This window comes from Xiphias gladius, chromosome 10, assembly GCF_016859285.1.
Source record: "Xiphias gladius isolate SHS-SW01 ecotype Sanya breed wild chromosome 10, ASM1685928v1, whole genome shotgun sequence".
NCBI classification, from domain to species: Eukaryota; Metazoa; Chordata; class Actinopteri; order Istiophoriformes; family Xiphiidae; genus Xiphias; species Xiphias gladius.
In genome coordinates this window covers 10,947,944-10,975,926 of record NC_053409.1, presented here as the reverse complement: position 1 = coordinate 10,975,926, position 27,983 = coordinate 10,947,944, and the positions used below count along the sequence as shown (strand labels likewise).

Below are 27,983 nucleotides of genomic sequence, written 5' to 3'. Positions count from 1 at the left end.
GCTTAATGTCAATCCAAACGTCATGTGACAGCAAAACAGTTGTCGGATTGGCTCAGAGCTTTCATGTGACAATAAGCAATGCGTGTGATTGGCTCCTTGCCGCCTCACTCGCGGTTTTTCCCGCAACAAACAAGTGTGGAAGTTGGTAGGAGAGGCAGGACTTTTTTAAGCTGCCAAAATGCCGAAACGAGCGTGTCCTTTTCCCGAAACCTTCTCGTCCCAATACAAAATACACATCGGACAACAGGAACTGAATAATTACGGCGTGTTTGGGAACAAGAACAGACAAGAAATCTACGGTGAGTACATGTTAGCTGCATTGCAATGTTAGCTGCGTCAGTGCGCGGAAATGCTTGTTGGCGTTGACGCTGCGTAGTTGGCGTTGGATACAAACAAATCTAAACACATCCTTAAAATAGCCGTAGTGCTCTGTTTTTGGTGCGTTTGTTCATGTTCATCAAACGACTAATCTTATACAATTGATGTCCTCTCATCAGTTTGGCTTTTTGACCTTAGAAACCTTAAGTATATCGACTGTTGAACAAGATATTCACGGTCTATTTGCCATTACTGCCAGGCGGCCTCTGCACTACCACAATGCAGTCAAATTAGTACAATCAGAATGGCTTTAATGTGCCATAAACACCAGCTTCATTAGTAGCCCTGGGCGGTCATCTGCAGCTGAATTAGTCACGTGTCATTTCACTCACAAGTGGCTCTTTTATTTTTTTTTCCTCACAGAAAAGACAAAGAACTTGCTCTTTAACGGAGCCAAGGCTGTGATGGGCAAAATATGGACTGGAGAGGAGAAGTGCACAGAGCCGCAGCCAACTGGACAAGCTGAGACACCTGCATGCAGCCAGGCACTGTTGCGAGGACAGACACTGATTGGACATGATGGGAGACTGACAAGGGTGAACGCCGCTCAAGGTGAGCCTGAACTGAGAGGCAGGTGAAAGAAGGGCTCACAGTCCTGATGTGTCAAACAACAGGAACTTCATCATACATGTAATCCATTAGTCACCATGCATGTGACCCCTTCAGCAACCAACAGTAGCCTGCCAACCGTTCATCCATCTAGTTCCTATAACTACTTGTCTTCTGTAAGATCTGGTGGTGCAGGAGTTTTTCCTAAAACAAACAAACACACACACACACACACACACAAACATCCCAGAAACAACGGGGCAAGATCCACAATCTATGATAGGGCAGAATACAGTCACTGAAACAGAAAACCTCAGTGGGATTGACACCAAAAGAGTTAACACAGTCCAAATATGTGAGAACAGCGACATCTACCCGTGAAAGCACAGTAGTGAAGTGACTGATCTTGGAAGTTGGGTGATATGAGCTGCGTTGCAATGAAGTAGTGGGGTCTTCCAAAGCATTGCTGACACAACCGATGAAAGTGGATCCTTTGGAGAACCTGAGCCACACTCCTCAGCAAGTCCTCACAAAGTAAAAGTGGGAGTGCATTCAGCAGTCCTCATGGACATACAACCTTGTGCAAATACTTTATGGTAAAGGTTGTACTTGCCCTCAAACAGCTGACAAAAGTGGATAAATAAAACAAGGACAAATTTTGTTAAACCTGAGTTTAGAGTACAAGTTGTCCCATAATACATTATAGAAAACTGGACCAAGATAATCATAATTACACCCTCACAACTTCCACATTTTATGTTGCTGTGACTAACAACATATCCAGGATGCTAACAATGACAAACTTTTTTTGGATCAAGTCCATGTCATATATTTACCAGTGATTAAAGGTTGGTTCTCTTTTTTTTTTTTTTAAGTCTATTAGTAGAGTACTCACAGGCCAGATGCACATGGGAAGAGTTACTGGTCGCTGTGATGATTCCCTTCCCTAAAGTAATTTCTTATGAAACACAAATGCATGCTAAATGTTAGGTGGTCAATGGGCATTTTGTGTCTTTGCCGAGTGACAAGGGTCTCTTAAAAACTCCAATTTAAACAATTAGCACAAATGGATAATTTGATACTGAGGGCTGCAAAGCACACATGGGGTTTTTTCTTTCAAAACTGATAAAGGAAAAAGAAATTCTAGGCTTAAATTAGGAGCACTTTTTAAAAAAAAAAATAGAACAGGCTGGAATTCTGTGCTCCAAGGCCAGAAGCAGATGGTTTCTTCAGTTTATGCTTTTCACCAGCAGATGTCAGGGTTGTCACAAATTTGGATGGTCAGTTTGGTTACATTTTAACGGAAGTGCTTTGCTAAATGCTCATCCACTGTGCTGTCTATGGATGTGCGCTTTGTGTCTAGGTGCACCAGTGGCTGCTGCAGGCTGCTGTGTGTGTCAGAAAAGCCAAGGGGCCAGGACGCCATGCTCCCAATGTGACCGTCCAGCGTGTTCCTCCTGTACCCGACAGTGCTCAAGCTGCTCCAGCCTCTGCTGCTCTGTCTGCACCATCATAGAGTAAATCACATTTTGATTTCCCTTTTCTGTTCTGCACATACATTTGTGTTACAAATCGCTTAAAATTAATTATCTGCATCAGCTAATGCAGGCACAAAAATATTGGTGAGGTTAATAAGGTGTCAGTTGGAAAAGCCCCTTTTTTGGGCATTTCAGATATGTTTATACGACACAAGCGTTTTTTCATCTGTTGTGTGAAAGGCATTTCGCTTGTGCATGTAACATGTACTGAGGGTACACTTCGAACTGTAGCACCGCATGCATGCATCACTGCCCCTGGACCAAAAAAGTCATGTAGTTTTATTTTATTTGACAAAAAGTAAATTGGATACTGAAGTAACCAATAGAAAGGCCAAAGCCATGACCCCACTCAAGCCTGAACCTTGATGGTTCCTTATCAGCTTTGGCTGGAGTATCAGTATGTTGCAAACAGAGTGAAAGTGAATTTTCTGGAGGTTAAGTCAGCAAAAAGCAATAGAAGCAGGAAGCAATATAGCTGCTCGTTGATCTTTGAAACTACAAACTACACGCAATTTTCAATCTTGCAGGGGTTGAGTGATCGATGCTTAAAAGATAAGTTTGGGCTGAGGCTAACTTGAAAGAACTGTTCGAGGGGACTCCAGGACAACAGTTGCATTAAAAGCTAATTTCTATATATTCACCAATGTCAGACTGCCGAGGATATTTTTCATTGCCAGTCTTTCATTGCCATCATTGCCAGTTTTGCATTGTTGCTGCGTGTTTGGAAGTTGGTTTCCTTTTGCACATCATATTGTCAAAGTACCCTTGAGCAAGACACTGAAACCCAAAATGAGGTCATTTTGGGCAGTTAAATGGTCTAAAAGTACATAAAGATATTTTCTGTATAGTTAAAGTAATAAATATTTTTCTTTTTTCCTCAGTTACAGTGGGCGATATGATGAAGTACTGTGCTGCGGTTGCTCGACGTAAAGGATGAACAGGGATGAAAGAGGGGAACAGGAGTTTATGCTTGAATATACTGTATATGTGGTTGCCTGACATGAGATATTACTAAGACTGCATTTTATACCTGTGATTTTTTTTTTTTTTTTTTTTTTTTAATGTGATCCAAATGCTCTTTTGTATATATGTGTTGCATTTCAAAAGTAACTGAAATAAACGTTTTTGTACACAGTTAAATGTTGAGACGTGTTTTTAGGTGCCTCTTTAATGTGTCCACTTTATATATTTTGAAGAATTAAAGGGGCACAGTAAGGAATCTAACAATTCCATGAAAAGTTACCGAGGCGTTTTCATTTGTTGTTGATGCATCAGCAGATGGCAGCACACTTCAAGGACTCAGCTGAGGTTCTGAGTTCCTATCTGACTGCAGCACATTCAGGGTAATCCACAAGCCCTGCTTTCTCAGTGGATGAACTAATTTTTCTCCATATGCTAATAAGGTGCTTTTTCAATCTTTTAGTTGAAGTATGGAAGTTTTGTCTCAGCTTGGCAATGATAATGAAATTCCGCCTCTCTGCGCTGCCCTTGAGAATCTGCTATCAAATTTATTTATTAAAACAAGATGGCCCAGAGGTTGAAGAGAACCAGGGCTTTTGCGGCAGACAATTTGGCTACAATTATCCCGACTGGACATGACCTTGAGGTGTAGTCATCACTTTCTCTTGGCTGCAGCTCGTCACTGATGCTGACTGGTTTCAGGGTCAGGTATTTGTAAACTGTGAGTGATTGTTCTTGGTGGCAGAAGTCCTCAGCACTGCTTTATAGAAATCAGTCGCATGACATGGTGTTATAGATATTAGCTTGGATGAGTGCACTTCCTGGAGCTTACTGCAAATGTGCCAATGAGCTGTTGAGTCACATCCCCTGCTCAGCGGGCCAGTTGTGGCTCCGGTCCTTGGGGAGCTCTGCAGTTGGTGTCCGAGGGCACCACTTGATTTCTGGCTGAGTGAAGAGACAGCTGCTGGCAAACACGGCGTCAAGTTGTCTGCAGGTTTGTTGATATGGCTGTAAGGAACTCAGAGGTGGACATAACACACTTGTAAGGAAAACATTTACTTTTAAAGTTGCATACTATTTTTGCTGTTATTATTCATTAACTCATGAAATCCAGTATCCAGCATCATATTTTTTAGACAAATCTATTAGTTGTAAAGAAAATCAACAGATTAATTGATAATGTGCAGCCCCCATTGATTGTTAGAACAAGAGCTCCCTGGGATACAAAATCTCCATAAAATTAAATGATTCAAACAAAATTGTCTTTGTTTCCTTGGCCCTTAGTTTTTAATTGTCCTCTTTAAAATATGTGAAGAATATGTCACCTACAACACTTCCAACATAATGTATCATACTGTGAGTTGGGCAAACGCTTTGTATGTGCACGAGAAAGAAACTTGATCATGGTCATCGCTGTTATCTGCACCAATGCCAGATGGAGCATCCTCCAAGTGCTTTTTGGCCTCGGGAAAGGAGCTTGTTGCAATTTTCTGAGTAACATTGTGAGGAATTATGGGTCAACGTGACCCACAAAAAAAATCACTTAATTATCCAGTAGTTTCAGCCAGTTCCCCGTGGTCCATCATTCTTTAGTACTCTTTGGTAAATAGGGACTAATATAATGCATGACAGTGGAGAGAAGAGTGTTGTCGGCAAAGAAGACATTCTCATGAATCATATCCCCTTTCATCCAGTATTCCTTCAGTTTGGTCAATCAATCCAAGGCTACTGCCTCAATACTTAGAGCAGATAATGTAGGAAAAATGTCTCCACTGTCTTGACCCTCTCCTAAGCTTGAAAAATTATGAGTAAAAAACATTGTCAATTAGACTCCAGATACAGGACATTCCTGTCTGTCATCCAAAATGTTAACTATATTGATTGGGGACTTAGTAGAGGGAAGGATGCTGATGCTTAGCCTCTTGCCCCCCTTTGCTCACTTAATAATGATGTGATGTGTTTATGTACCTTCAAAACAGGAGAATGAAGCTGCCAAGGTTTTCAGTACACCCCCATCCATGACACCCAAAGGAAAAAAAAAAAAAAAAGGTCACAGTGTGCTTTCTCTCACCGTCTTTTCCCTGGTACATGTATGGCTGGGTGTCTGGAAGGAGAGGGGAGCCACATAATCACCCACAGCGCTCCAGACAGGACCAACTGCAGTCGGCCAGCGGGAGCACGTGGCTTTGTCTTTCACCCATTCTTTTGGGGGACCAGCTGTGGTCTGAGTGTGGCGAGCGTCAAGCCCAATGATGCTGCTGCTATAAATATGCGTCAACGAGTGTGAGTAAGTGACAGCTGTACAGTGGACCAAGGACACGCTGTCTTGGCAGTGTCAGGGTGAACCACTCCAAAAAAGGCAAACCCAGTATAAGGGCAATGGTTGATATGTATTTATGCACTTGTAGCAATTGATATTTGGTATACACGGTTCAGATTTGGGTTGCAGGTTGCTGATTAAGAACTTAAAGGCTGCTTCAGATGTATGGTTTACAAGCTGGGAATAATGGTCATTTGTTGAGATTTTTTTTGTCTTACACCAGACTATTATATTATTCATTGGGAATTAAATTATTATTGTTTATACTTGGGAGCAATGTAATTTTCTGAAAGTCAAAAGAATGGCTCCTCCAAAATTAAGTGGATGATAACCATATGCATGTGTGGAGAGAAAAAGAGAACTACCCATGCATATGTGTGTGTGTGTGTGTGTTTGTGTGTGTGTGTGTGTGTGTGCGCATTGTCTTTACACAAGCGGATGTGTGACTGTGTTTGTGTGCCCTTTTCAAGTGTGACCACCTGTCTTTTGTTAAGAAATAAATAAATAAACACAGGCCACACCAGCTGTCCCTGGCAGTCCGTCCCTTCAGAGGTCAAGGGCTCCCACCGCTGGCCTTGTTGAGGTGGTGGACACTTACAACTTTCCTCTCAACTTCCCTCAAGTACCTTTAAGCGCGCACACACACACACACACACACACAGACACACACAAAACACACACATGCACCCAAAATCACTCACAGCCAAATGAGCCAGGCTTTGAGCCTCAGAGAGGAATGTTTTATTACACCATCGAGTTACACTGCACATATCCCAGCTCGTCACCCTGCAGCTAAGCCCTATCACATGGCCCCTACTTTCCATGTGAAGGTTTTGGTCCATAGGAAACACACACACAAACACCAGGCAGTTTAAGCCCTGGATCCTGTTAGGCAGATGTGAGATGTTGGTGCCAGTGAGCACTCTGAGGCCTGCTGCTGTGGATATTTACAGTGTGAGGTGGCCACAGCATTGCAGAGGGCCCTTATTTACTGTGAGCTGGCTGGGGCTGTTCAGGGTGTTTATGAATGATCTTGGGAGGACATTGTTTTCTTTATGTTGGAGCTGCCTGGCTAGCGCCGCTGTGTCGTCTGTTTGTGCATAAAGTACGTGTTTGGGAGCTGGGCCAGACAATAGCCTGGCTGAACTACTACCCACGCACACAATAGGGTGATGGGATGAGGCCGAGGTTTGGGGCCGTGGTTTTGGGGGCTGCGGGGTGGGATGTAGGATAGATGGGGGCAGGGGCAGTTGGATGCGGCCCATGTCTATATGGCGTTCCCAGAATGGGTGAGCTGGGATTGGGGGGAGGGCGGTGGGAACCCGAGCACATCCCCATTGGGATCACGTCGCAGAGCAGCTGGATTTCTTTCATGCTGCAGCGGGGAAATAATTAAAAGTTCTCGCCATCGAAAATGTCCAGTGAATTGGCATGAAGTTCTTCAATTGGACTCCCCGCTTTCAGTATACGTTTGTTTACGTACAAATGATTGTGTGCCTGTAGTCTAGTTTGTTGAAGCCAATATAATGAAGTCGAGGTTAAGTAATAAATACATGGCAGAGTCAACTGGCTTTGTTATTTCAGGTTTATCTCCATTGGAGAGTATTGGCAACAGGTCAGGAACAATGGGAGCCCATCTTGAAATTGCTCCGTCCTTGGGCTCAGTTTATGGTTTCAGAGGGATAGGGCCTGTCAGGCCAGCAGTATTATCACATTCTGTTGTCTCTATACACATTGCAGTGCTGCCCACACACACAGTCTGCCTGATTGTGGCTGCTGTGTGTCAGACAAGGGCTCTTCTATAATATTCTTCGGTTGGTAAGAGTGTCAGAATCTGCTTCTCTGATACTGATGATTATGTGTGTCTGATAATGACATATGACTCAAAATAAACCACTGAGGTGTGAAACTAGTGTGAGGGTGGAAAACAAGAGGTTGTAAATGAATGAAATCCACACAAACAAACAAAGAAAGTTGTTCCATTTAATTCTATGCATAATCTTAATAAAGACCTAAATCAAGATTGTCACATTTCCACAGCACACACACACAAGCACACTCCAAAAGCGCAAACAAAGAAAATGCACATACAGTTATAGATCAAAGTAAATTGCCTCAATATCTAAGCAATGTCAATTCTGCATAAAGATTGTCCTCTAATCTCTACACCACTAACACTGAAGCAATTGATTACTATAAAATATACCTTTCTTATTAAAAAATTATATTAAATTCTAATGGCACTTCTACAAATTCTATTAAAAAGATCTTCGTTTGACATTTAGAAGCTTTTTTCTTTTTTTTTTTAACCAAATTAAAACAGAGACAGTCAAATGTTGCACAAGAAGCAAATGCAATAATAAATATTTCTCATGATTATACACAATTTCACAGTCGTAACCTGCAGAGGACAAAATTCCAGTATCAGTAAAGTCATTTTTAGACTTAAAAGATCATACAGCATGAGTCAGGCAAACATAGCCCTCCATCAAGAGTAGCACTGTTTCCATAGAAATCAACAATCAAAATCTCAGTGTTTCACATTCAACAGTGACATTAACTGAGGAATAGACTGTTAGTTCCCAGTAGCACTGGCGACTAAAAGCCAAAACACAAAAAATGCTTGTCCTCAGTTTAACACATCCGAAACAGATTTAGTCACAAAAAAAAAAAAAAAAAAAAGATAAATCTCAAAACGCCAATGTAATCTCTTGCAAAGCAGCAAAAATAAATGGACTTCAAACTTTTAGTTTGTCTGGTTTAACATTTTGATATGGTAGAAAAAACAGGACCAGCGGCTGTGAATTGTTTCACATCAGTGGGCCACCGTTGCTGTGATGTGAACAGCGCGGTCAAGGGCAAAAATTTACAATATAGAAAAAGGCCTTCTCCAGATGCAACACCTATTTGTGTGTCTACAAGGCACATTTGGTGATCATCCTGGAGGTATAAATAAAGACTGCAAACAATAGAAAGGAAAAACTTCTTTACATATCATTAGTTTGTCTACCTCTGTACACATGTACATTAGAGAATCAAGCGATTTTAACTTGCACCACATAAGAAATGTTCCTTAAAAAAAACAAAAAAAAAACCAAACTGAAACAGTGACAAAATCTACATTCCTGTGGGTTTGGATTGAAATATACATTATTTCCACTACGCAACATCTCTGTATCTGAAATATGACTATTGTTCTGATGACTAACCAAAGTGATTAACCTGTCATGTGAACAACAGGAGTGTTGGTGCAAGTAAAGAGGGAGCCAAAGCACATTTCTTGTAAAACTGCAAGCAAGCCCCCGTTCATTCAACGCTGCTGACTGCAGGTCGGGGGGTAGAATGAAAACAGATTGCGCATAATTCTGAAAGAAATGGTTTGATTCCTTCTTGACTTGCTCTTCTCCACTTAGAATGCTGACAAGCCATCGCAAATGCTGAGAAATCACGTGCATTCATTTTTGTGTCCCAAAAGGAGTCTTGGTGATTAAACTTATAAAAGGCAAAATACCTTAGGTTGTCTATGCTGAAATGGACAGCTAGTCAGCACCTACATCCTGTCCTCAATCGTCACAGGTGCCACATATTTTACGTCAATATGAAGAGTTTTTTCTAAATCTAGCACTTTGAAAACAACTCTCTGAATTCTGATATTCTCTTGATAGATGTGCAATCAAATCACCGTGGTACTCAAGAAACAATGAAGCATTTATCTACTGCATGCTGGGCTAAGGGGGCTGATCTTTGATGCCTCCAAACAATACACCTGTTTACAGTCTCCTAGGTCTCCCTTTGCTAAATACATTTCTCACATTCCAAGGGCTCCATTCAATACAGAAAAAGTGCAAAGAGAGACTAGCGCTGGCTTTTCTCCCCACTGCTAGGAGAGAGATACACAATGATCCCTTGAGAACTACCTGGGACCTGGTGGGGGGGAACAATGCTTGTATTGTCTCATTTCTATAGGTAGCCAATGCCGTATCAGTGTGGCTGTGCTTGTGAACAACTGTTTGCTGTGGCGGAACAGCAGTCGGAGCCGTATTAACTGCTCTGATTTGTAGTGTGGCGGAGTCCCATCAAACCTTGAATATGGAAAGGGAACCAAACTCCCTGGGGAAGATGTGACACTTTAAGGAGACTGCAGCCTTAATAAGACACCTGACTCTCTCGACCTTACATGTGTTGTAACACGGAAAAAAAAAACAAAAAAAAAAACAGTTTGATAAATAGAATATATATTTACATTAAATATACAAATAGTAAGAAATAGCAGCCTAGACAATAGTGTTGAAACTATATGCATGCTAAAAACAAGTGCTTCTCTATGTTCCATGTGACAAATCTTGAATACTCCGTAGGAGGTTTCTACACGGTATATTAAAATACAATTACAGTAACTTGATTTGCACAGAGAAAATGAACAGACAGCCCCAATACCAGTTAATGAGTACCAAAAATCGCTAGGCAAGACGCAATGTCTCTCAAGCTTATAGAAATAAGAACTACACCTACAGTAAACCCTGAACCAAGTCAAACTAATAAATAAATTCTGATCAAGTCTTCTCAGGACAGATTAGACAAATATCATGAACTTTTAGTGCTACGCCCCCTGCTAAGAATTCATATAGCATCTATGTGAACAGACAGAAGAAATCCATTTCCTGCCCATAGATTCTTTCAAGGACAGCACCACTAAAGGCTCCAGCTTCATCAGTAGTAACTTACACATATACAGTAAGAAGATATAATAAAATCTGAAAAGGTTAATTCAAAGAAAGAAAAGTCAGTAGATTCAGCTGAATGGCACAGCTTTGGATGAACACACAGCGCTAACAGCAGTCACCGTCATAGCACTGAGCATCCACCGGTCTCCCTCTTCCCCCTCCCTGCCTGCTGAGGGTTTGCCTTAAACACCGTGTCAGTGTGCTCTTTGTGCCATACCAGGAAATAACAAGGTAATTGACTAGCAACTATTTGCTTTTAACCCAAACGAGTCAATAAACATTTAACTGACAAGAGCTTGATTTACATACTTTTATTACATTCTCGTAAATGATTTCATTAAGGACACTCGTGGATCGGTTTGCATTCCAGAGTAGACAATTACCTTTGTTACCACCTGGTATGTCGAGTGTAATCCAGATTTTCAAAAGGCCTGAAAAGTCACTGAATTTGAGAAGGCGGCATGGCACTATATCTCATTCCTGTTTTTATAAGTACACTAGGTGAAGCGTTGAGAACTGCAGTAGGCTCCAGTGTTAGAAGCATTAGATTTGAACTACTTTCCATCCCTCCTTTGATTAGACAACTTCTTTTTACGTAGCAATTAGAAGGCCGTTTCATCGATATGTGCTCCCTCACATTAGCAACTAGAGAGCTGGTAACTCTCCCCGAGGCAAAAAAGAAATACGATGATATAAGGTTCTGCTTGCCTCTGGTTATAAACAACAGAAAACTGTAACCATCTTCATTTCAACCAAACAAAAATTCTACATCAGTGAAAAAAAAAAAAAAAAATCATACTTCCAGTAGTCAGACTTCATTAGTTTTGCTGCCTTGTGATAGTTTACTTGTTAAGGACTAAACAAATCCCAATTAATAAATAATAATAATAATAATGTAGGAGTTAAAATAAAAATCATATATTGCTACTCACGGACGGTTCTGATTTCCCATGTGCACAAAGTCTCACCTACTCTGACGATTGTATTAACATATGTTAGCATTAGCCATCACCCATTTACCCAGAGGGTATGAACATAGGATGCTTTTTCTTTCAGCAAATATACTCAACAGATTGAGACAAACGGGACAGAAACAAACAAGTGCATCATCTGATTTGTTCACCTTTGTCCACACAGATCCAGCTCGAGTTTCACAGCACCCATGTTAATCTTAACAGCCTGTGCACCTTCAACTGTCTGCCTCTGACACAGTCCAGCACAGAAAAAAAAAGATCCAGTCTTAAAGTTGCTACATCTTTAACTTGAGAAATGCCACATGGGGTAGAATCCAAAAGATATGTCTCAGACAAACTGCCGACAAGTGTATACTAACGTGAAAATTGTTCAGTGATGGTAGTCAGTGTATGAAAAGACATTCTGTCTTGTGTCATGGCACTGGTGAGAGGTGTTTTATCCAATGGCGAGAGTCTTGACAAGGCCACAGTGAAACTTCCTGATGTGGCGGTAGAGGTCCCCGGACTGGGTGAAGCGTCGTTCACACCACTTACAAGCGTGAGGCTTCTCACGTGTGTGAACTACAGCGTGCCGACTCAAGTTATGGGAGTACTGGAAGCTCTTGCCACACTGGCCACAGGTGTATGGCTTCTCGCCAGAGTGTGTGCGCTCATGCCGCTTAAGGGTATACATGCAGGAGAAGGTCTTGTTGCACTGCAAGCAGGTGGGGACCGAGCCATCAGGGGACAACTTGGAGCGAGCGCCTTCCTTCTCACGGAAGTGTGAGCTGAGGTGCAGTTGCAGCACATGGGGGCTGGGGAAGACTTTACTGCAGAGGGGGCACACACACACCTGTTGCCCCGGGGGCAGGAGCACGCCGCTGGAGGTGGAGATGTCTGAAGAGGCCAAGTCGTCCTCCTCCTCCTCCTCGCTGTCCCCCAGCAGCCTACCCCTCCTCTCCTCTAACTCCCTGCCTGGGGCGCCCTCCCTCCCTCTGCAGGCCTCCCCCTCCTCGTCCATCAGGTCCTCCTCCTGGGAGAGCAGGGCGGCTGTGGAGCCGTTGTTGCCTGGGAAGAGGGCAGCGAACCCTGTCACCACTGAGCTCCTGGCACTATTCCCAAAGCGCTGGCTCTTAGGGCTCGTCGGCTCACTGTCCTCCTGCTCTGACAGCAAGTCGTGTTCGTCTTTAACAAGTGGCTCAATGCCCTGCTGCTGGCTGTCGAGGGCCAGCTGTCCCGAGACGTAGGAGGGGTGTAAGGGATCTCTGCTAGACAGAGGCTTGAAAGACAAATCCAGTGCACAGTCCATGTCATCTGAAGCCCGGGACCTCTGGGACAGCGATACGGTGGAACTACTGACATCAGCTTTTGTTTTTCCAGCTGTTTGGACGCAGGGCTCGGCCTCTGCTGACACATAATTGACACTTACAAGGTCCGGGGACCTGCCAGAGTGACCGTTTGCCTTCTGCCTGCTCTGTGTAGACCTATCACAATCTGTGACAGCCAGCCTGACTTCGCTGTTGTCCATGTCAAACTCTTCCGCCGGGGGGGCCCTGTGAAGCCCCTGAGACTGTGTCTGGGGCTGTCGCTGGATGAGCTGCTTACTGTGCAGCTCGCCATCTGAGGAATTTTCCCTGTCCAGACAGCCGAGTCCCAAACCCTCACCCATCTTTTCGTCCAGGGAGGAGAGTTCCTTGTCCTTAAGCCTGCCTTTACACACTTTCACGATATCGTACATGTGGAGGTAACTGGCTGCTGCCAGGACATCCTCCACCGGCAGAGTGCTGAATTCCAACTTCCCCTCATACATAAATTCAAGGAGCAGACTGAAAGCAGGGGCTGTCACAATGTCACTGTTGAGATGCACAACGTCCCTTTTGTCTAGCTGGTCCCTGTAGAAGAGATGGAAGTACATGCTGCAGGAGGCCAGCACGGCTCTGTGCGCTTTGAATCGAGCCTCCCCGACGAGAACAGTGCAATCACAGAGGAAACCTTGGTGACGCTGCTGACTCAGACACTGCAGCAACTGGCGGCTATGGTCTGGGAACTCCATTCTTCCTTCATAACCTGATGAAAAACAGGAAAAACAGGATACTGGATGAACGACACGCAGCCGGCTGGAGGGCACAGCCGAGCTGCCCTCGCATATGAGGGGTGAAACCCCAGGGAACCGAGAACAGAGAAAACGTCAGAAATAACTTCAGCCAAAATAACGCGCATGAATTAAAAGTGTCGGCCAACGTACGAGACCTGAAACCTGTCGCGTTTTGACAAACAAGTTCACAAACACCATCCCCAATTTGAAAACTTAATTCACAAAGGCTTGAGATGTAGCCTACCTACTGGTCTACATCAACAACTTTATCCAACTTGAGAGCATAAATCCTACATTCTTTCCAGTGATGCAGGACACGCTACGCTGCGCTCACCCACCCATGTATCACGGTGTAAACGGATCCACTGTCCAAAGGATCCAAAATATTCGGGTTCCGTCGATGGTCTGCCTACTCCTTGCGCTCCTACAGAGAGCCAAATAAAGAAAGGAAGGGAAAAAATAAGCGGATAGCGACGCGCCGGTGCGTTTCCAAACGCACACAAAACAGCGGTGTTTACAGAACAAGCAAAGTGGGACTGGGAGTGATACCACTCGCCCATCGGGGAGGGAGGCTGGCGTGAAAAAATAAGAGCAGTGCAGAGTGAGTAAACTGCTGCTCTGTTTGCTAATTACACTGCAAGCTGTGGAGTCAGCTGCTCTGACATCACCGCAATGGAAACGCTACCTCCAGCTGTGCTCCCCTTTATGCCATATGTTAACTCTGGGCTACGCAGTCCAAAAAAAAAAAAAATTAAAATTTAAAAAATTAAAAAATTAAAATTAAAAAAAAAAAAAGACACACAACTTCCAAAACCCAGTAGATCTCTCAAGTGATACGTGGTTAGCCTACAGCGCATTTCTAACTTTTTCAAGCGGGTAATTTATCACCGAGGAAAACTGCACCCCGTCACCCGCGGATGAGAATAAAACGCTTTGTGGCCCTTTTACGCACTCATCGGACACCCGCACACAGCTGTGGGGCATTTCTTTAAAAGGGGTCAATTCAGAAGAGAAAAGAGGCAGATGGTAAGAAAAGGAAAAAAAACAAAAAACAAAAAAGAAGAGAAGGAAAAAAAAAACTCGAGTGAATTGAATATTAAAGTTTGATGCCGCAGAGAACGCGGTGCATGTGTGTAATTATGCGCGCAGAAGTTGGATTATTTTTAAAGGAAAAGGAAAAGTGTAGGCTGAGTAGGAGACAGGGCCAAGGGCGCAGTAAACCGAGCTCCATGTCGGTGTTGGGAAACGCATTGCTCGGATCCTTTTAAACAGCAGAGGAACTCACGGCAAAGCCAACTGCGCTGAAAGAAGCGGCGAGGGGACACTCTTTAACTTTCGCTTTCTTCCTCTCAAAGCACAAAAAACGCTGCACTTACATTTACTTCCGCCCACTTCGTCGTCTCTTTTTCCTAAAAGCCCCGGTAGCCTTTCATGATGTGCGGCCAGATGTTCGCTTCTCCTTGTCGTTTCTTGAGCTTCAGTCCGACCCCGGCAAGGCAGGCTGCACTCAGCGCTGCTGTGTCAAGCAGGTTGATAATGGCACAAGTCTCGCGATATCGCGCGGCCACGATAAATTCGGTACTACTCCGTGGATTCACACAGCGGCAGCAAGTAGCAGGGTACACTGGGAACATCAACCGGCTGTCTTATTAAAACACCTGTCCCGTGAACGGGAGGGACAGTTAAACTGCAAGTCAAATGTGTTATTTGACTGGGGAAACGCACCCTAACCCTTTGCTTTTTCTCAGGAGTATCCAGACCCGTTTGAAGATAATGGGATTTATAAAGCTCAAACACAGACTTGGAATTTGATTCATTTAACAAGCCTCCCAAAAATGTAGCCTGTGGGTTTTACATCTGCCGTGGATGAAAGAAACACATTTTTTTTTTTTGTCACTAAGAATTGGTATTTGTAGAAGTATCCGAGCTGATAAAAGAATTATGAATCATGCTTTGTAATTTAGCAGGCCAGTGGTCTTTTGGGAACTTTTGAGGGCTGTTCTTTCTAATCCTGCTTTGGGTTGTGGAATTCCCTGGCACCAAATCACCAAGTGCCTTTGTTTTTCCAGACCACACCAGGTCGTCACTGTGTTTGATTTAGCTCAGATTGTCTTAACGCGGGCAGGGTGATTTTTTTTTTTTTTTTTTTTTGAGCACAGAAGTTTAAAAAAAAAAAAAAAAAGCACACATTTGTTTATGCTTTTCAAAAAATATATATTCAAAAACAAACACTCCTCAGAGTCTTTTCTGTAATTGTTAAAGCTAGAGATGGTGGCACAGTGGAGAAACAGGGGCTCGAGGTTGCAGCTGCTCGTCTCATGCCCCCCCCTCCCTGTCCTCCCTCCCCCTGTCCCTCCCTGTGCTCCCCCAACTGCCTCGGTCACCTTTGCCCTGTGTTCCAGCTGTCGTGTGTTTTGAAAGGGCCATTTGCAGCTCCTCACAGCCGTCTGACACAGAGGGGAACGAGCAATGTGACGGGAGGCGGCAGCCACTGGTCGGAAGGGGCCACCGGCTAGATTCTTATCCACTTACTGCTTTATTCCATTTTTAGTCTGGCTGTTAGTCTCACAGAGGGTGGATATCTGCACTCTGGTCATGTCCAGATGATCATGAGCAAGACAGTGTCATGCTCTCTAAATAAAAACTCTCTTTATTTGGTCTAAGAGTTTAATTGGATGCTAGTCGATAATAAAGTATTAAAGCCAAAACAAAATGATGAGTGACTTTTACTCCTGACAAAACAACAGTAAACTAAAGTAAAGAAAATAAATATGTGTTCATATTGAGGTGTCCAATGTGTGTGTCACATGAAAAACAAATTACCATTCAGCACTGACACACACACACACACACACACCATCCATGCAGGAGCAGCGATGTGGATAAGAATAGGAGCAGTGGCCCTGTGTTTCACTGGCCCTGGCAAGCATAGGCGCCCAGTAGAGGAGGGGTGTGTGTTCACAGGGCAAGACAAAGCAGTGGTTGTGCCTGGGGACCGTGGCCTCAGAGAGAGAGGCTCGGCACGGTGAAGGTTCTCACACACAGAAAAAGATAGAGAAAGAGAGACAGAGGGAGAGAGAATGAGAGTGGGAGAGTGGGGGTGCGGGAAGAGAGAGAGAGCACTTCCTGGAGGTTCATTCTTCCTCTCTGCAATCATCAATGGCATTCTCCCCCTGACCCACTCCTCTCTCAGACAAACAAAAGACCCCGCATTCCAGTGTAGCCTGACCGGCCAACCAGCCAGCCATCCCACCACAGTTGAACCACATCATTCTCCCCAACTGGACCACAGTCTCATCATGGGGGTGGGTTTGAGCTGCGTTGTAGATTTTTGTCTGAGGACACTTGCAATGCATCCTGATGCAGTAAAAATCATCTAAATAATCTTAATAAACGTGGATTGCTTTATCAAACAGAGGTACCTGATAAACAAAATAATAACCATTGTGTTTTGATGTATTTTTGTGATGTATTTTGTCTTTTACGCATCTAAAGGTGCAGTGTTACGGTCACATCCCTCAGTTATGGTTCCGATTTTCACAATATTTACACATTTGACTTTTGCCAATTGAATTCTGCAGTTTTTTTTTTTTTTTTTTTAATAATAGTTCAGCAACTGGGGAAATACACTCATATGCTTACCTGCTACGAGTTAGATGAGGAGATCTATAACACTCTGGGAATGGGAAACAGCTAGCCTGGTTCTGTCCGAAGGTAACAAAAGCCACCTACCAGCAACTCTAAAGCTCACTAATTAACACATTGTTTATCCTTTATTTAATACATACAAAAACCGTAGTGTAAAATATAAATTTTCCGTTTTTATGCAGGGTTATGTGCAGGATTATTTCTTGGTCGGGATCAGTAATTTCCTGGTGTCCCCGCTGCTCCCGGACAAGAAATAATCCGGAGTCCCACGTAAAAGCACGATTTATCATTATTACAGTTTGGCTTTTGCACAGATCAAACAAATGAGAAATAACGTGTTAATTAATGAGCTTAAGAGATGCTGGTGGACAGACTTGAACAGAGCCGAGCTGGCTGTTTCCCGTCTCTATGCTAAGCTAAGCTAACTGGCAGCTGGCGCCATCTACAGATCTTCCCTACAAAGAAGTGAATAAGCGTATTTCCCAAAATGTCTAACTCTTAGAGTATTTCCTTGTCCGAATTGTGGGTCTAAAGATAGAGGATGTTGAATGTTGAGCAGATTTGTAAAGCTCTTCAAGGCAACATTTTTCATTTTGGCTACATAAATAAAAAGTATCATTAACTGACTTCTAAGTATTTTCTTTTTTCTACATATGGCAGTCAGAAAGAACGGTTACCTAAGAATTTCATTGCACAAAGATATTCATTCTCTGTGCATCCGTGTCTTGAATCTTTAGTGCCTTAGCTACATAACAGATGGATAATACATCCTGGAAAATAATGTTACAATACAAGCAACATTGCACAGCAGTTGCTGGGGGATGCGGTATTGATCAGATGCACCACTGCCTACTCTCTATTATGGTCCTCCTGCCCTTCTGTGTCTAATTGTTGCTACTCTATGTTATATGTTCTCCTTCAACAGCCACTGCTGTCCTCTGTTTCTTATATTCTGGACAGATACTGCTAGTAGACAAGAGAAGGGATCAGATGAGTCTGTGACAGGAAAGACATTATCACTTCACTTTGACTCCTTGGTCTTTTTACTTTTTGCTTTGAACCTGCAAAACAACAGGGTAGGCATTCCCATCACCACACCAGAGACAGCCGAGGAGGAGGAAGAGGAGGAGGAGGGATACCCTCGCTCTGCTCTGTTTGTGTGACAGGAACAGCTTGGCAAGGCTGATGCATAGTAGCAGTGAGGAACACATTACAGTGTAAGTGACAAAGAGGGGAAATGACAACAGAGGAGGCTGAGAGACAGAGGGCAGAGGCCAATAAGTTTATCATCACGGAGGGAACGCTGGCAGCTGTCCCTGCTATCCTGTTCTTGTTACACTATTTACCAGTTATTGTGCAACTTTTCACACGCACCGTCTTGCTTTTTTGTGTCATACATATTTGCAGTTTACGGCACAACACTGATTAAACTTTAAGCTGATGAACCAGACTCTGTCATGGTTACAGATAAACTTTTATAATGAGATTTGATCTTCAAAAGTAACAACAATTAAAATACCACAAATCACAGTATATCTAGCAAGCTGATAGCAATAATATGGAAATATTAGGGTGAGATGTTTCGAAAAACAGGGATCGCGGTCAAGGACCGGCCACTTAAAAACATTTTTTTACACATTGACCAGGTCACCTGAGGCCTTCATATGACACAGAGGATCTCTGTCTCCTTTTAAGTTTAACTGAACTGGCCTGTCTATACCTGTCCTAAACTGGTTTAACTCTCACCTGTCTGGCAGGGAGTCTTCGTGGCCGTAGATGACTGTTTATCTGAAGTAATGTGGTATACCGATGCTCGGTCACGATCTGATATAAACTGATAAAAATCTTAATGCCTTCATATTTCCCTTTTAGCAATTTAATCAGGCCCCATGCTATGTTTTTTAGTATCTGTCCTGGTAGTATGTAACTTTAGGTTACTGCACATCTTGTTTAGTCAACTGATACTAGTTAAAATTGAGCAGGAGAGTTCGGTCACGACCCTGGAAATAATAGTTTGACAAAACATTGCCTACATAAAGTCAACTAACAAGCTTTTTGGGCTTTTTTGCCATATCACAGAGATGGGTTGACAGTAGTTGTAGTGATTTCAGTCCATCCACTGATGACGGCAGTGTGGTGTGGTCGAAAGCTCCAGAAAAAAAAAAACTTGTTTCAATCTCAACCAGGATAAAACAGATGCGCTGAAGTGCCAAAAAAAAAGAGAACATGGTTGTAAATGTAAATTTAGAAAGATTTACTCTTGGCCGCAAATTAAGAAATCTAAAGGTTACGTTTGTGTCTGAACTTAGCTTCGTAGCTTACTTGGCTGTTATTGGAAATTCTCAGAGAGAAAGCATCAGCAGACCCGACTACTGTAATGTTCAATAGTAACGTCTCTCCAAAACTTCACCACAAATCAAGCACCAGAAACCTGCTGCGTGAGTGCTGATGAGCAACAGAGGGACAGCAGCATCAAATCCATGCTTCCAAACACTTACAATAGTTACTTGTTAGTTTGATTTTAATATTATTTTTACCAGAGTATCCAGGGCTACATGTCTGAAGTGTTTTTGAGCACCGACGCCAGGTCCTGTGGGGACATCAGTTTAAGTGTTTTCAAAGTGCAAGACAAAAACCTTTGCTCCTTGCCAGCTCAAGATTCTCCTTCTTTAAATCTGAGTTGAGAGACCAGACTACAGCCTGGAGATTGGCTGGAATGTTTTACTGTTGTTCTTTTTTGTTGTTTCCAATGTTTAAACATTTACTTTGAGTTTTAAGCTTTTAGTGCTATCATTTTTCATGGATTTTTCTCTTAAATAAAATGTAGTATGCCACTTGAGCGTAAAGGTAAACATTTATAATTGTTCACACAAATGAGGCTTTGAAGGCAGAGAACACAAAAGTAACATTATGCAGTCTGCACTGTAGCATTCAGCAAACTATAACCACCACATTCAAACCTTAGCTGATATACTTTTTACCTTTTGGGAACCCCCCTTTCTACATTGCTTTGTGGTGGATATTATTATTTGTCTGTTAATTAAAATGCAGTGTATTTTATTTTAGCATTTCAGAATGAGCTCCGTATAGTTTTAATTTTTCAATGTTCTTATGTGAAATCATTTCATGTCAGTCACTTTCCATTTACTTGGACGCTCTTTGCACTGAATGAAGTTGCGTGAAGTTTGATCAGTTGATTGACTGGTTAAGTAACTGACAGAAGTGGACAATTAATGAGTACATGAACTTTATTTAATTTGTACTTTTACTCTACTGCTTTCCTGAGGGAAATATTGCACTTTTTCTCTATAACATGTATGTGCATTTATGACTAGATTCTTGGCCGATTAAAAAGTTGAAGAGCAAAACATGACACGGTTCTAAAATATTACACATGGCTATAGGCTGAACTATGAAACGGCTTGTAAGTACATCCTGTGGGAAATTGGGACAAACATTTTTCAGCGTTTTATGACATTTTATAGACCAAACAATTAATCAGAAAAATAATCTGCAGATTAATCCATAATGAAAATAATCACTAATTGCAGCCCTACTACAACTCACAGGTGGCAAAGAACCAAAATGCAATCACAATCAACCAGCTCTAACAAAAGAAAAAGTCAGTCTCGTACATTTCCTCATGTGATTGTTTCAGGAAGTAAAAAACAGTGATATGCCCTGAGAATCCCTTGGAAACCTTCTAGGAGGCCTCTGTGGGTCCCTGGTCCCCATTTTGGATACCACCGGCACAGATAAAACAGCGCAGAGTTCAACAAGGCCATGCGGAATAAGCACGTATAGAAACCCTGCAGGATTTTTTTTTTCAATGGGACGGCTGACAGCCTACCACTCCTCCTATGAGTGTGACTCATAAAGCGGCCGGCGCTAGGACCCGGGAGAGCAGACTGCCACAGAGGCATTGCAGACTGCGCGTTTGGGAGGTGTAGTGGAAGAAAGGCAAGAGAAACGGAGTAAATGAGAGCACTTTTGTCCAGATTGTTGAAGGACTTATCAACTTAATATACCGCCGAAACAGCTCCCTATAATGAGACGGACACATTGTTGAATTCCTGTCCAGGTAAATGTCCGCGTTTCCTTCGCATGGTTAACTACAAGAGGTCGACAGCTAGACAGGGTAGGTCCCCATTGTACTTACATGGGATGCGGTTATTCTCACCCAAGCTGCCCTGCTAGGCCCCATATCCTTTCTATCGCTAAATGCAAACCTGAAATTAGGTACTTTCCTGACTCCACTTCGCTGTAGAAGTTTTTCTAGCAGTAAAGCTAAGGGCTTATGAACGTCCTGTAATGAATTATAACGCGTTGTTGTCTTTCCACAAACAGCAGCGCGTCTCTCCGTGGATGTTAACCATTCATTTTTGACAATGACCACTTTTGAGACACAGCCCTCAGGCCAAATCATCTGCAGTCATGTTACTTTAAACGGTTCACCTCTACGAGAAAGTTGTTTTTGCTAGTACTTTATGGCCCAGGATGTAAATGGAAACAAATGAGCTCAACAACAGAGAGCAGTTCATTCATTGTTATGAACTAGCCCTGCGTTTGTTTACTTGTTTGAGTGAGAAATGAATTACCAGACGATCATTTTACGTTCAGTCGCTAGCTTTGCTAGCCTGTTGCTGTGCTGTTGTAACACCGATGCATCCCCATGCACTGATCACAAAGTAGTACATCTTTGTTTTGACGTGTTGTCCCCACTGTATTGGCTCTCAAAATGGGGTCCCGAGACCCTTTTCTTCCACAATTTGAGCAGTAGGAAGGTCATAAGAAAAAGCCCTAGTAGTGTTATTTTCTTATTTTCCTCTCGAGTAGTCAGTACAATGAGATAATGGTTTGTGGGTTAATGTCTCTGTGATAGTTTTTCACTCTCCCCACTGTTATCATCCCACCTACCATGGTGACAGTTATGCATGTGTATACTAAATCATGTTAACTACAGGGCTACTTGTCAAGTGTTTATTTTTTATTTTTGTAGGATTCTTATCAAATGGGTGTCTGTGATGTCAAGTAGACTCATGTGGTGAGAGTCCAAATTAAAGAGTTTGTTTAGCGCACGTCTCAGTGGCACAGGTTTAATGGACATGCAAGATGTAAGCATTTAATGTCCAACTTGAGATAAACCTCATATTGCTTATGTCCTTATCCGTTTGTCTCCATCTCCCAGAGGTTGCATATTGTGTGCACGTACAGTATGGAAAGAGGACATTGTCCCTGGGCATGTTGTACCCGTTACGCCTTTAGTGTCAAAATGTTTTTATCAGTCATGAGACTATGTCTGTCCAGTGTGTGTATGCAGGGGGACTTGGCATGTGACCTAGGGAAGACGCAACAAGCTGGTGTAATGATGCAGCCAGTGACTGCTTTGCTGTCCCTGTTCTATTTAGAAAATACCAGTCCCTTCCCACCCAATCCCCTCGCAGCCCTGCTGACGCAGATGTGCCACCAATTGCATGCAGTATCTGAGGAATGTTTGAAATTTTGTTCCTGTACACAGGCAGACTTATGGTGACCGTCCCCCCCCCTGGCTGTGCCACAGGAGTTTAGATGTATCGTCACTGAGAAGAATATGCGTCTGATGATGGTATCCCACTGTCAGCATCACACTACGGTTCTGTTCTTGGTCTGTGTCAACAAACTGAGAAGACAAAAACATTTTCTGTTTCATTCATCTGGTTTGCTAGTTGCTCACATTAATGGCCAAGTGAGTTCATTTGCGACAAACTAAAGAGACCATGACTTTAAAAGTCTTATTCTGTGTGCTATACAGATCCTTTTTAAAGGACAGAATGAGTTTGTTACGACTGTTATATATTTAAGTAAGTCCAGCTCTGTGATGCATCTTTAATGTAGTTCTCTGCTTGTCTGAGCAGCGTGAAAACGAGTACATTAACGTGAGTCCGATAGGGGTTGCTGTTCATGTCATCAGAGGATTAAAGTAGTGAGCCTACTTGTCTTTCAAGGTTATAGTAGCTGTGGTTTGGTATTCAGCTACACCTACCCACAATATTCTTATCATTGGTGATGTGTTTTCAGGGAACTTGAAAGAGGAACTTGGCACTGTGTAGTAGATCACACTAGTACTGGTTCCATTGCCTCATTAGAACACAAACCAAATGTCGCTTCAGGGACTGTTTTCCAGCAACAGGTGAGCATGTTTGATGTTCTCTTTTTTTTAATTTCGTTTTAAATATTTGAGTGTAATGTTCTACCTTTGTAACCATAACCCAGCTGCTGACACAGTGGTTTACCCAAGCGCCAGCAGAAAATAGAGCAACAACAGTCTTGTATCTATTGATTTGTGATGAAGGAAGTAGTGTGGTGATGTCGGCCTGATTTTCTGCTTCCTGCCATAAACACATGGGGCTGTCCTCTCTGGCCCGGTGACAGGCTCAGTGTGTGGTATCTTTGCTGCATTACCCTGATTTGCATTGAATTGGGTGGCCCCCAGAGCTGGAGCCAAAAAGATGAATGATTGAAAGCTGCGCGGGCGGGCAGGCAGGCGGGCAGGCGGGCAGGCGGGCAGGCGGGCAGGCGGGCAGGCAGGCGGGCAGGCGGGCAGGCGGGCAGGCAGGCAGACGGGCAGGCAGGCAGGCGGTGGCCCGAGGCCTGAGGACCATGTGACCCGCTGTCAGGGTACTGGGTTCATTCAGTGGCTGCTGGCTGCAGCACTGGCAGCAGCCCAGCTTTTCCACACAGGCCACAGTAGCAACAGGTCGCTCCCATTAAAACAGCAGCGCTCTGTTGTGGCTCCAGAGCCGGTCCTGTGCATGTGTTGCTTTTTTGGCTGTGGTGTATGCGCTCAAGTTTGTTTGTGTGATGTATCCCAATGTGTATATAATGTGTGCGTGCCTGTGTCACAGAGTACACAGTAAGATGCCGAAAGGATCCAACAGTTTGTGTGATCCCTAGTTTGAATTGCACTCAGTGTGCTTTTTCAAATTCCTCTCCAAGATCCTTCCAGCATCGACTGTGTGACACAAGCACCACAACCCCAGTGCAATAAACAAAAACACTGAGCAAAAATAAACCCTGCTTTCATAAACTCACTTTTGCTCATTGATGGAAGTGAGCAGAATGGCAGTAAAAGGCGTTTTGATCGCACATTCAATGACAGATGCACTCGAGCCTGGGGCTGTACTGATATCACTCGTAGTCTGTCAATAGTCACATCCACTTCCTGTTGTTGTCCCCAACAGTAAGCTGGATGGGGCCACTCAAACAGAGCTCTCTTTTGATGGCTTTACTCTGACGGAGCAGCAGCAGGCAAATTGATTTCAGTTGATGGTCAGAGATTGCCTGGTGCAGTGTGTGACATTTGTGTGAACAAGCATGGCAATTGATCATTCTTTGGCTTCCACCCTGAACTCAAAGCTGTATTTATATCATAAAGAAGTACTGAATGAATCAAAAGGTCAAGTGTTTTGGTTATGATAGCCTGCAGGTTTTTAGTATGTGCCGTTGATGATGGAATTCAACCCCATTTGGTTTATCAGGTGACTGTCAGTGCAGTTTTATCCTTTCTTGTATCATACATTTTGAGTTTGAACAGGTAAGACTATTGCTGTATTTTGATCTTTTACCCACATTTAGTTTTTCTGCTGCACTTTACTCATGCATCTCTCTGAAGACGTTTTACTGTTTCCTATCTAAATGTGACAGCAGTTTTTTTTCATGTCTGTTTTATGTGTGAAAAGGAGTCCAAATTGTAGAAACATTTCTGTACTGCTTCCATCACAGGTCCGGTGTGTTTTTAAACAGCAACACTCACAGATGCAGCGTGCAAAGGAACAGTAAACAATGTGCCTTCTCTTCACAACATTTTTATATTGTGACCGAACAATCACACCTTGAGGCCCATTTAGTTGCTGTTCTGGAGCTTTTGATCCTATCACATGATCTTCATCAGCAGATGGAGTTTGCCTAGTTGTCATGGAATTGTAAAAAATAAAACACATTTTTTTCAGTAGCCAGTGAATATTTTTATCAGGTGATGTAAAATCAACATGATCATTTTACAGTTAACAGAACAATGTCATCTCAGAGTTGATTTAGTAGCTCTCCTAGAGCTCTTGATCATATCACATGATTTTCATCATGATCTTTATTGTGATATATTTGAATATCAAGTGTATTTATTTACTATATTTATTTTGTTTTTAAACACACAAAAAAAATGCCCAGGTAAAGGGGATTTCTTATGTTTGAGGAAAATTTGATTTTTCACTCAGACCTGCTGTAGAACACTTTTTTTTTTTTTACTGCAGTAAAGCATTGTAACAATCTAAAATAAATTCCATTATAAATTAGTTTTATGTACAGGGAAATTAAATTCATTAAATAGATTACTGTAGTGACAAAATAATATAATTAAGTTCATTTGAAGTAGGAGACAATGATGTGAAAATAATTTATAGAACGGACATCCAGGTCTTTGTAAAACATTTTTATTTATTTATTTATTTATTTTTCCCTCAGCAATATGCAGCAGCACTTGTTGATGAGGTTTGATATGTTTGGAGGCTTCTGGAAATCTGTGATAAAGATTCAAAATTGTCATAAAAATGGAATAGAGGGAAGTTAATAATCAGTGTCAAGATGGTTTTAAAAAAAGGATTAATTTGGTTTGGCAGCGGAAGACTCGAGTGATACTCTGTATAGCGCAGAGTGATTGGAATTTTTTTTTTTTTTTTTCAGGCCCTTTAAGTCTGACATCCAGTCTCGTTCAAGTTTTAATCAAAACAAAAATCTGTGAGATGATGAACCCTGACATCCCCCTGAGAAACTCATATACCTAGCACAGCACAAACAGAAGCATCACGCTCATCAAACCTTTCCAAATCCCTTAAATTTTGAACTTTCTTGCCACCTACTTACAGGATAAACAGGATAACAATCCATCAAAAAGGGTATAGTTACAAAATCAAAATGGGAGTATTTCTTAATTATGATTATGAGTAGGCTCCAAAGCCTAGCTTTGGCTGAACAATAAGCTGTGCAACTATAAAATATGTTTTTAAATCCATCATTCAGGCATCCTGTGTGAGAATTATTCAATTTGACATTATTTTTTAACTCACTGCTGTTCTAGAGTAGAAAACTCTCAGTCTGTCAGGAATGGTTGCGTTGTGTGCGAACAGCATGGAATTTTCCAATACGGGAGACTTCATTGTAAATGCCAAAAACCGCGGACTTACACAGATATTTGAACCTTGCAGTGGTGCAGGTTCCACATGTGAAAGGGACTGCACTGTGGTTTTAGCATATACTCCACTAACCGGGCCATAAAGCTCAAGGATCTTCTCGATTCCACTGCCTCTCCTCTACTATGTTGACCCGAGGGTTAATATTCAGACAAGTGGAAAAAATCTTTCACCTCAATACGGGGCTAATTTTTACTCTTCTTCAACTAATAGGTAACCACCATTGAGAAGCCGGCCGTAAACCCCAGGACCCCGTCTCCAGGCTCCTGTACAGGGCTGCGTGAAGGAAACTTGGGAAACAAAGCTGTGTCTCTTCCTGTGGGAAACCTGGATCCTCCACCCTGCCCACCAACATGACCAATGTGGTGATCGTCAAGGAGGGATGGCTGCATAAAAGGGGTAAATAGATAGATAAAGCTTTTGCTATATAATTTGATTTTATATCTGTTGTAAAGAGGCTTTATTTTGGTTTGATCACAACAGCACTTGAATCTTTGCTGTGCTTGAAACCAAGTTGATTAAGATAGTTACTGTATGCATCACATTATTTACAGTATTTGCTGTGGTTTCTTTTATGTACTGTTGACAAGTCAATCAAGATGTAGCACAGTCATCCTCACCTCATGTACTAGAAACCCCAACTGTGCAAACTTACAGGCTAACCAAGCTGGCAAAGAACACAAAATATGCAAGGACCCTAAAAAATATTCATTGAGTAAGTTCCTTTTGAAGAATCCCTCATCGACACCTTTACGAGAAATGTATTTAAACTGCATACAAATTGTACTTGGTTCATTCATCCAGCGCATACATGGCATCTTCATATACTACATTTGGGTGTTAATTGGAGTACAGTATAATGATTCCTATTTTTAGACGAGTTGTTCAAATATTTCACAAATCCACATTACCTTCATTCCCAAGGTACTTGGACTAGCAAGAGTTTACTGTAGTACGATAGTGACATATTTGCTTTCTAAAAGCTGCAGAAATGCCTGAGCCCAATCGCATATATCCAAGGTGATTGATCACCCAGTAAACCTATTTAAACAGGCAGTATGCAAGATGTAATGTAAAGAGCCATCCAGTTGCAGAGTCCCCAGTGGGCCCCATTCAGTTGCTCTGACAGTGCTGTGTGGTGTGGTGTGGCTCTGTGTCGGGCGTGAGTCCTGTTGTTTGGATGAAGAGGCATTCCTCACATACCTGCTGGCTTTGAGCAGCTTTATGTGTGCATACTAACTCTGCCTTCAAACTGTGGCTGCCTCACGGAGTCCACTCCACCACTACCTCCACCACCACCAGGGGCAAAATAGGATAAGGAACTTCTCCAAAACCACTGAAGGCTCCCAGGCCTAGTGCCAGAGAACCAGGCTTTTACTGGAAGAGGGGAAAGCAAGACTCTGACTCAGGGGATAAGGTGATGGGACCAGGTCACTAGGAGAGTTCCTGGGACTCTAGGGGGAACAGAGTGCTGCTGTGGTCTGTTAGCCCTCACTCCCCCTCCTCAAGGCCTGGGCTAAGAGCATAACAGGCTGCTGTTTTAGGAAAGGGTCAGCCTGGTTCGGCTCAGTCGGTCCAAGGCAGACCCACCCTG

The 27,983-nt window shown here is 42.7% G+C and overlaps 3 protein-coding genes across 5 annotated transcripts in view; 2 read left to right on the top strand and 1 right to left on the bottom strand.

Moving 5' to 3' along the window:
* Positions 1-85: 85 nt before the first annotated feature.
* On the top strand, positions 86-3,495 carry siva1 (SIVA1, apoptosis-inducing factor). Its single transcript, XM_040136431.1, has 4 exons — positions 86-299; positions 742-930; positions 2,291-2,444; positions 3,347-3,495. The coding sequence occupies exons 1-4, from the start codon at positions 179-181 to the stop codon at positions 3,393-3,395; spliced, it is 513 nt and encodes a 170-aa protein (XP_039992365.1). The 5' UTR covers positions 86-178; the 3' UTR covers positions 3,396-3,495.
* Positions 3,496-10,019: 6,524 nt separating this feature from the next.
* On the bottom strand, positions 10,020-15,034 carry zbtb42 (zinc finger and BTB domain containing 42). 2 transcript variants are annotated; one of them, XM_040136407.1, is made up of 3 exons: positions 14,894-15,001; positions 13,856-13,941; positions 10,020-13,489 (listed from the first exon to the last, which is right to left on the bottom strand). In XM_040136407.1, exons 2-3 carry the CDS (start codon positions 13,857-13,859, stop codon positions 11,880-11,882), a joined length of 1,614 nt encoding a protein of 537 aa, XP_039992341.1. In that variant the 5' UTR covers positions 13,860-13,941; positions 14,894-15,001; the 3' UTR covers positions 10,020-11,879. The 2 variants fall into 2 exon arrangements, with proteins under 2 accessions (XP_039992341.1, XP_039992342.1); XM_040136408.1 differs by lacking the exon at positions 13,856-13,941 and having other exon boundaries at positions 14,894-15,034.
* Positions 15,035-20,912: 5,878 nt separating this feature from the next.
* Positions 20,913-27,983, top strand: part of akt1 (v-akt murine thymoma viral oncogene homolog 1) — a 32,320-nt gene continuing 25,249 nt past the window's right edge. The window contains exons 1-2 of one of the 2 annotated variants that reach the window (XM_040137147.1): positions 20,913-21,246; positions 26,603-26,788. In XM_040137147.1, coding sequence (XP_039993081.1) covers positions 26,743-26,788 — 46 coding nt within the window. In that variant the 5' untranslated portion in view covers positions 20,913-21,246; positions 26,603-26,742. Of the gene's footprint in view, positions 21,304-26,602; positions 26,789-27,983 lie in introns of both variants that reach the window. The other variant, XM_040137148.1, reaches the window with a different exon arrangement.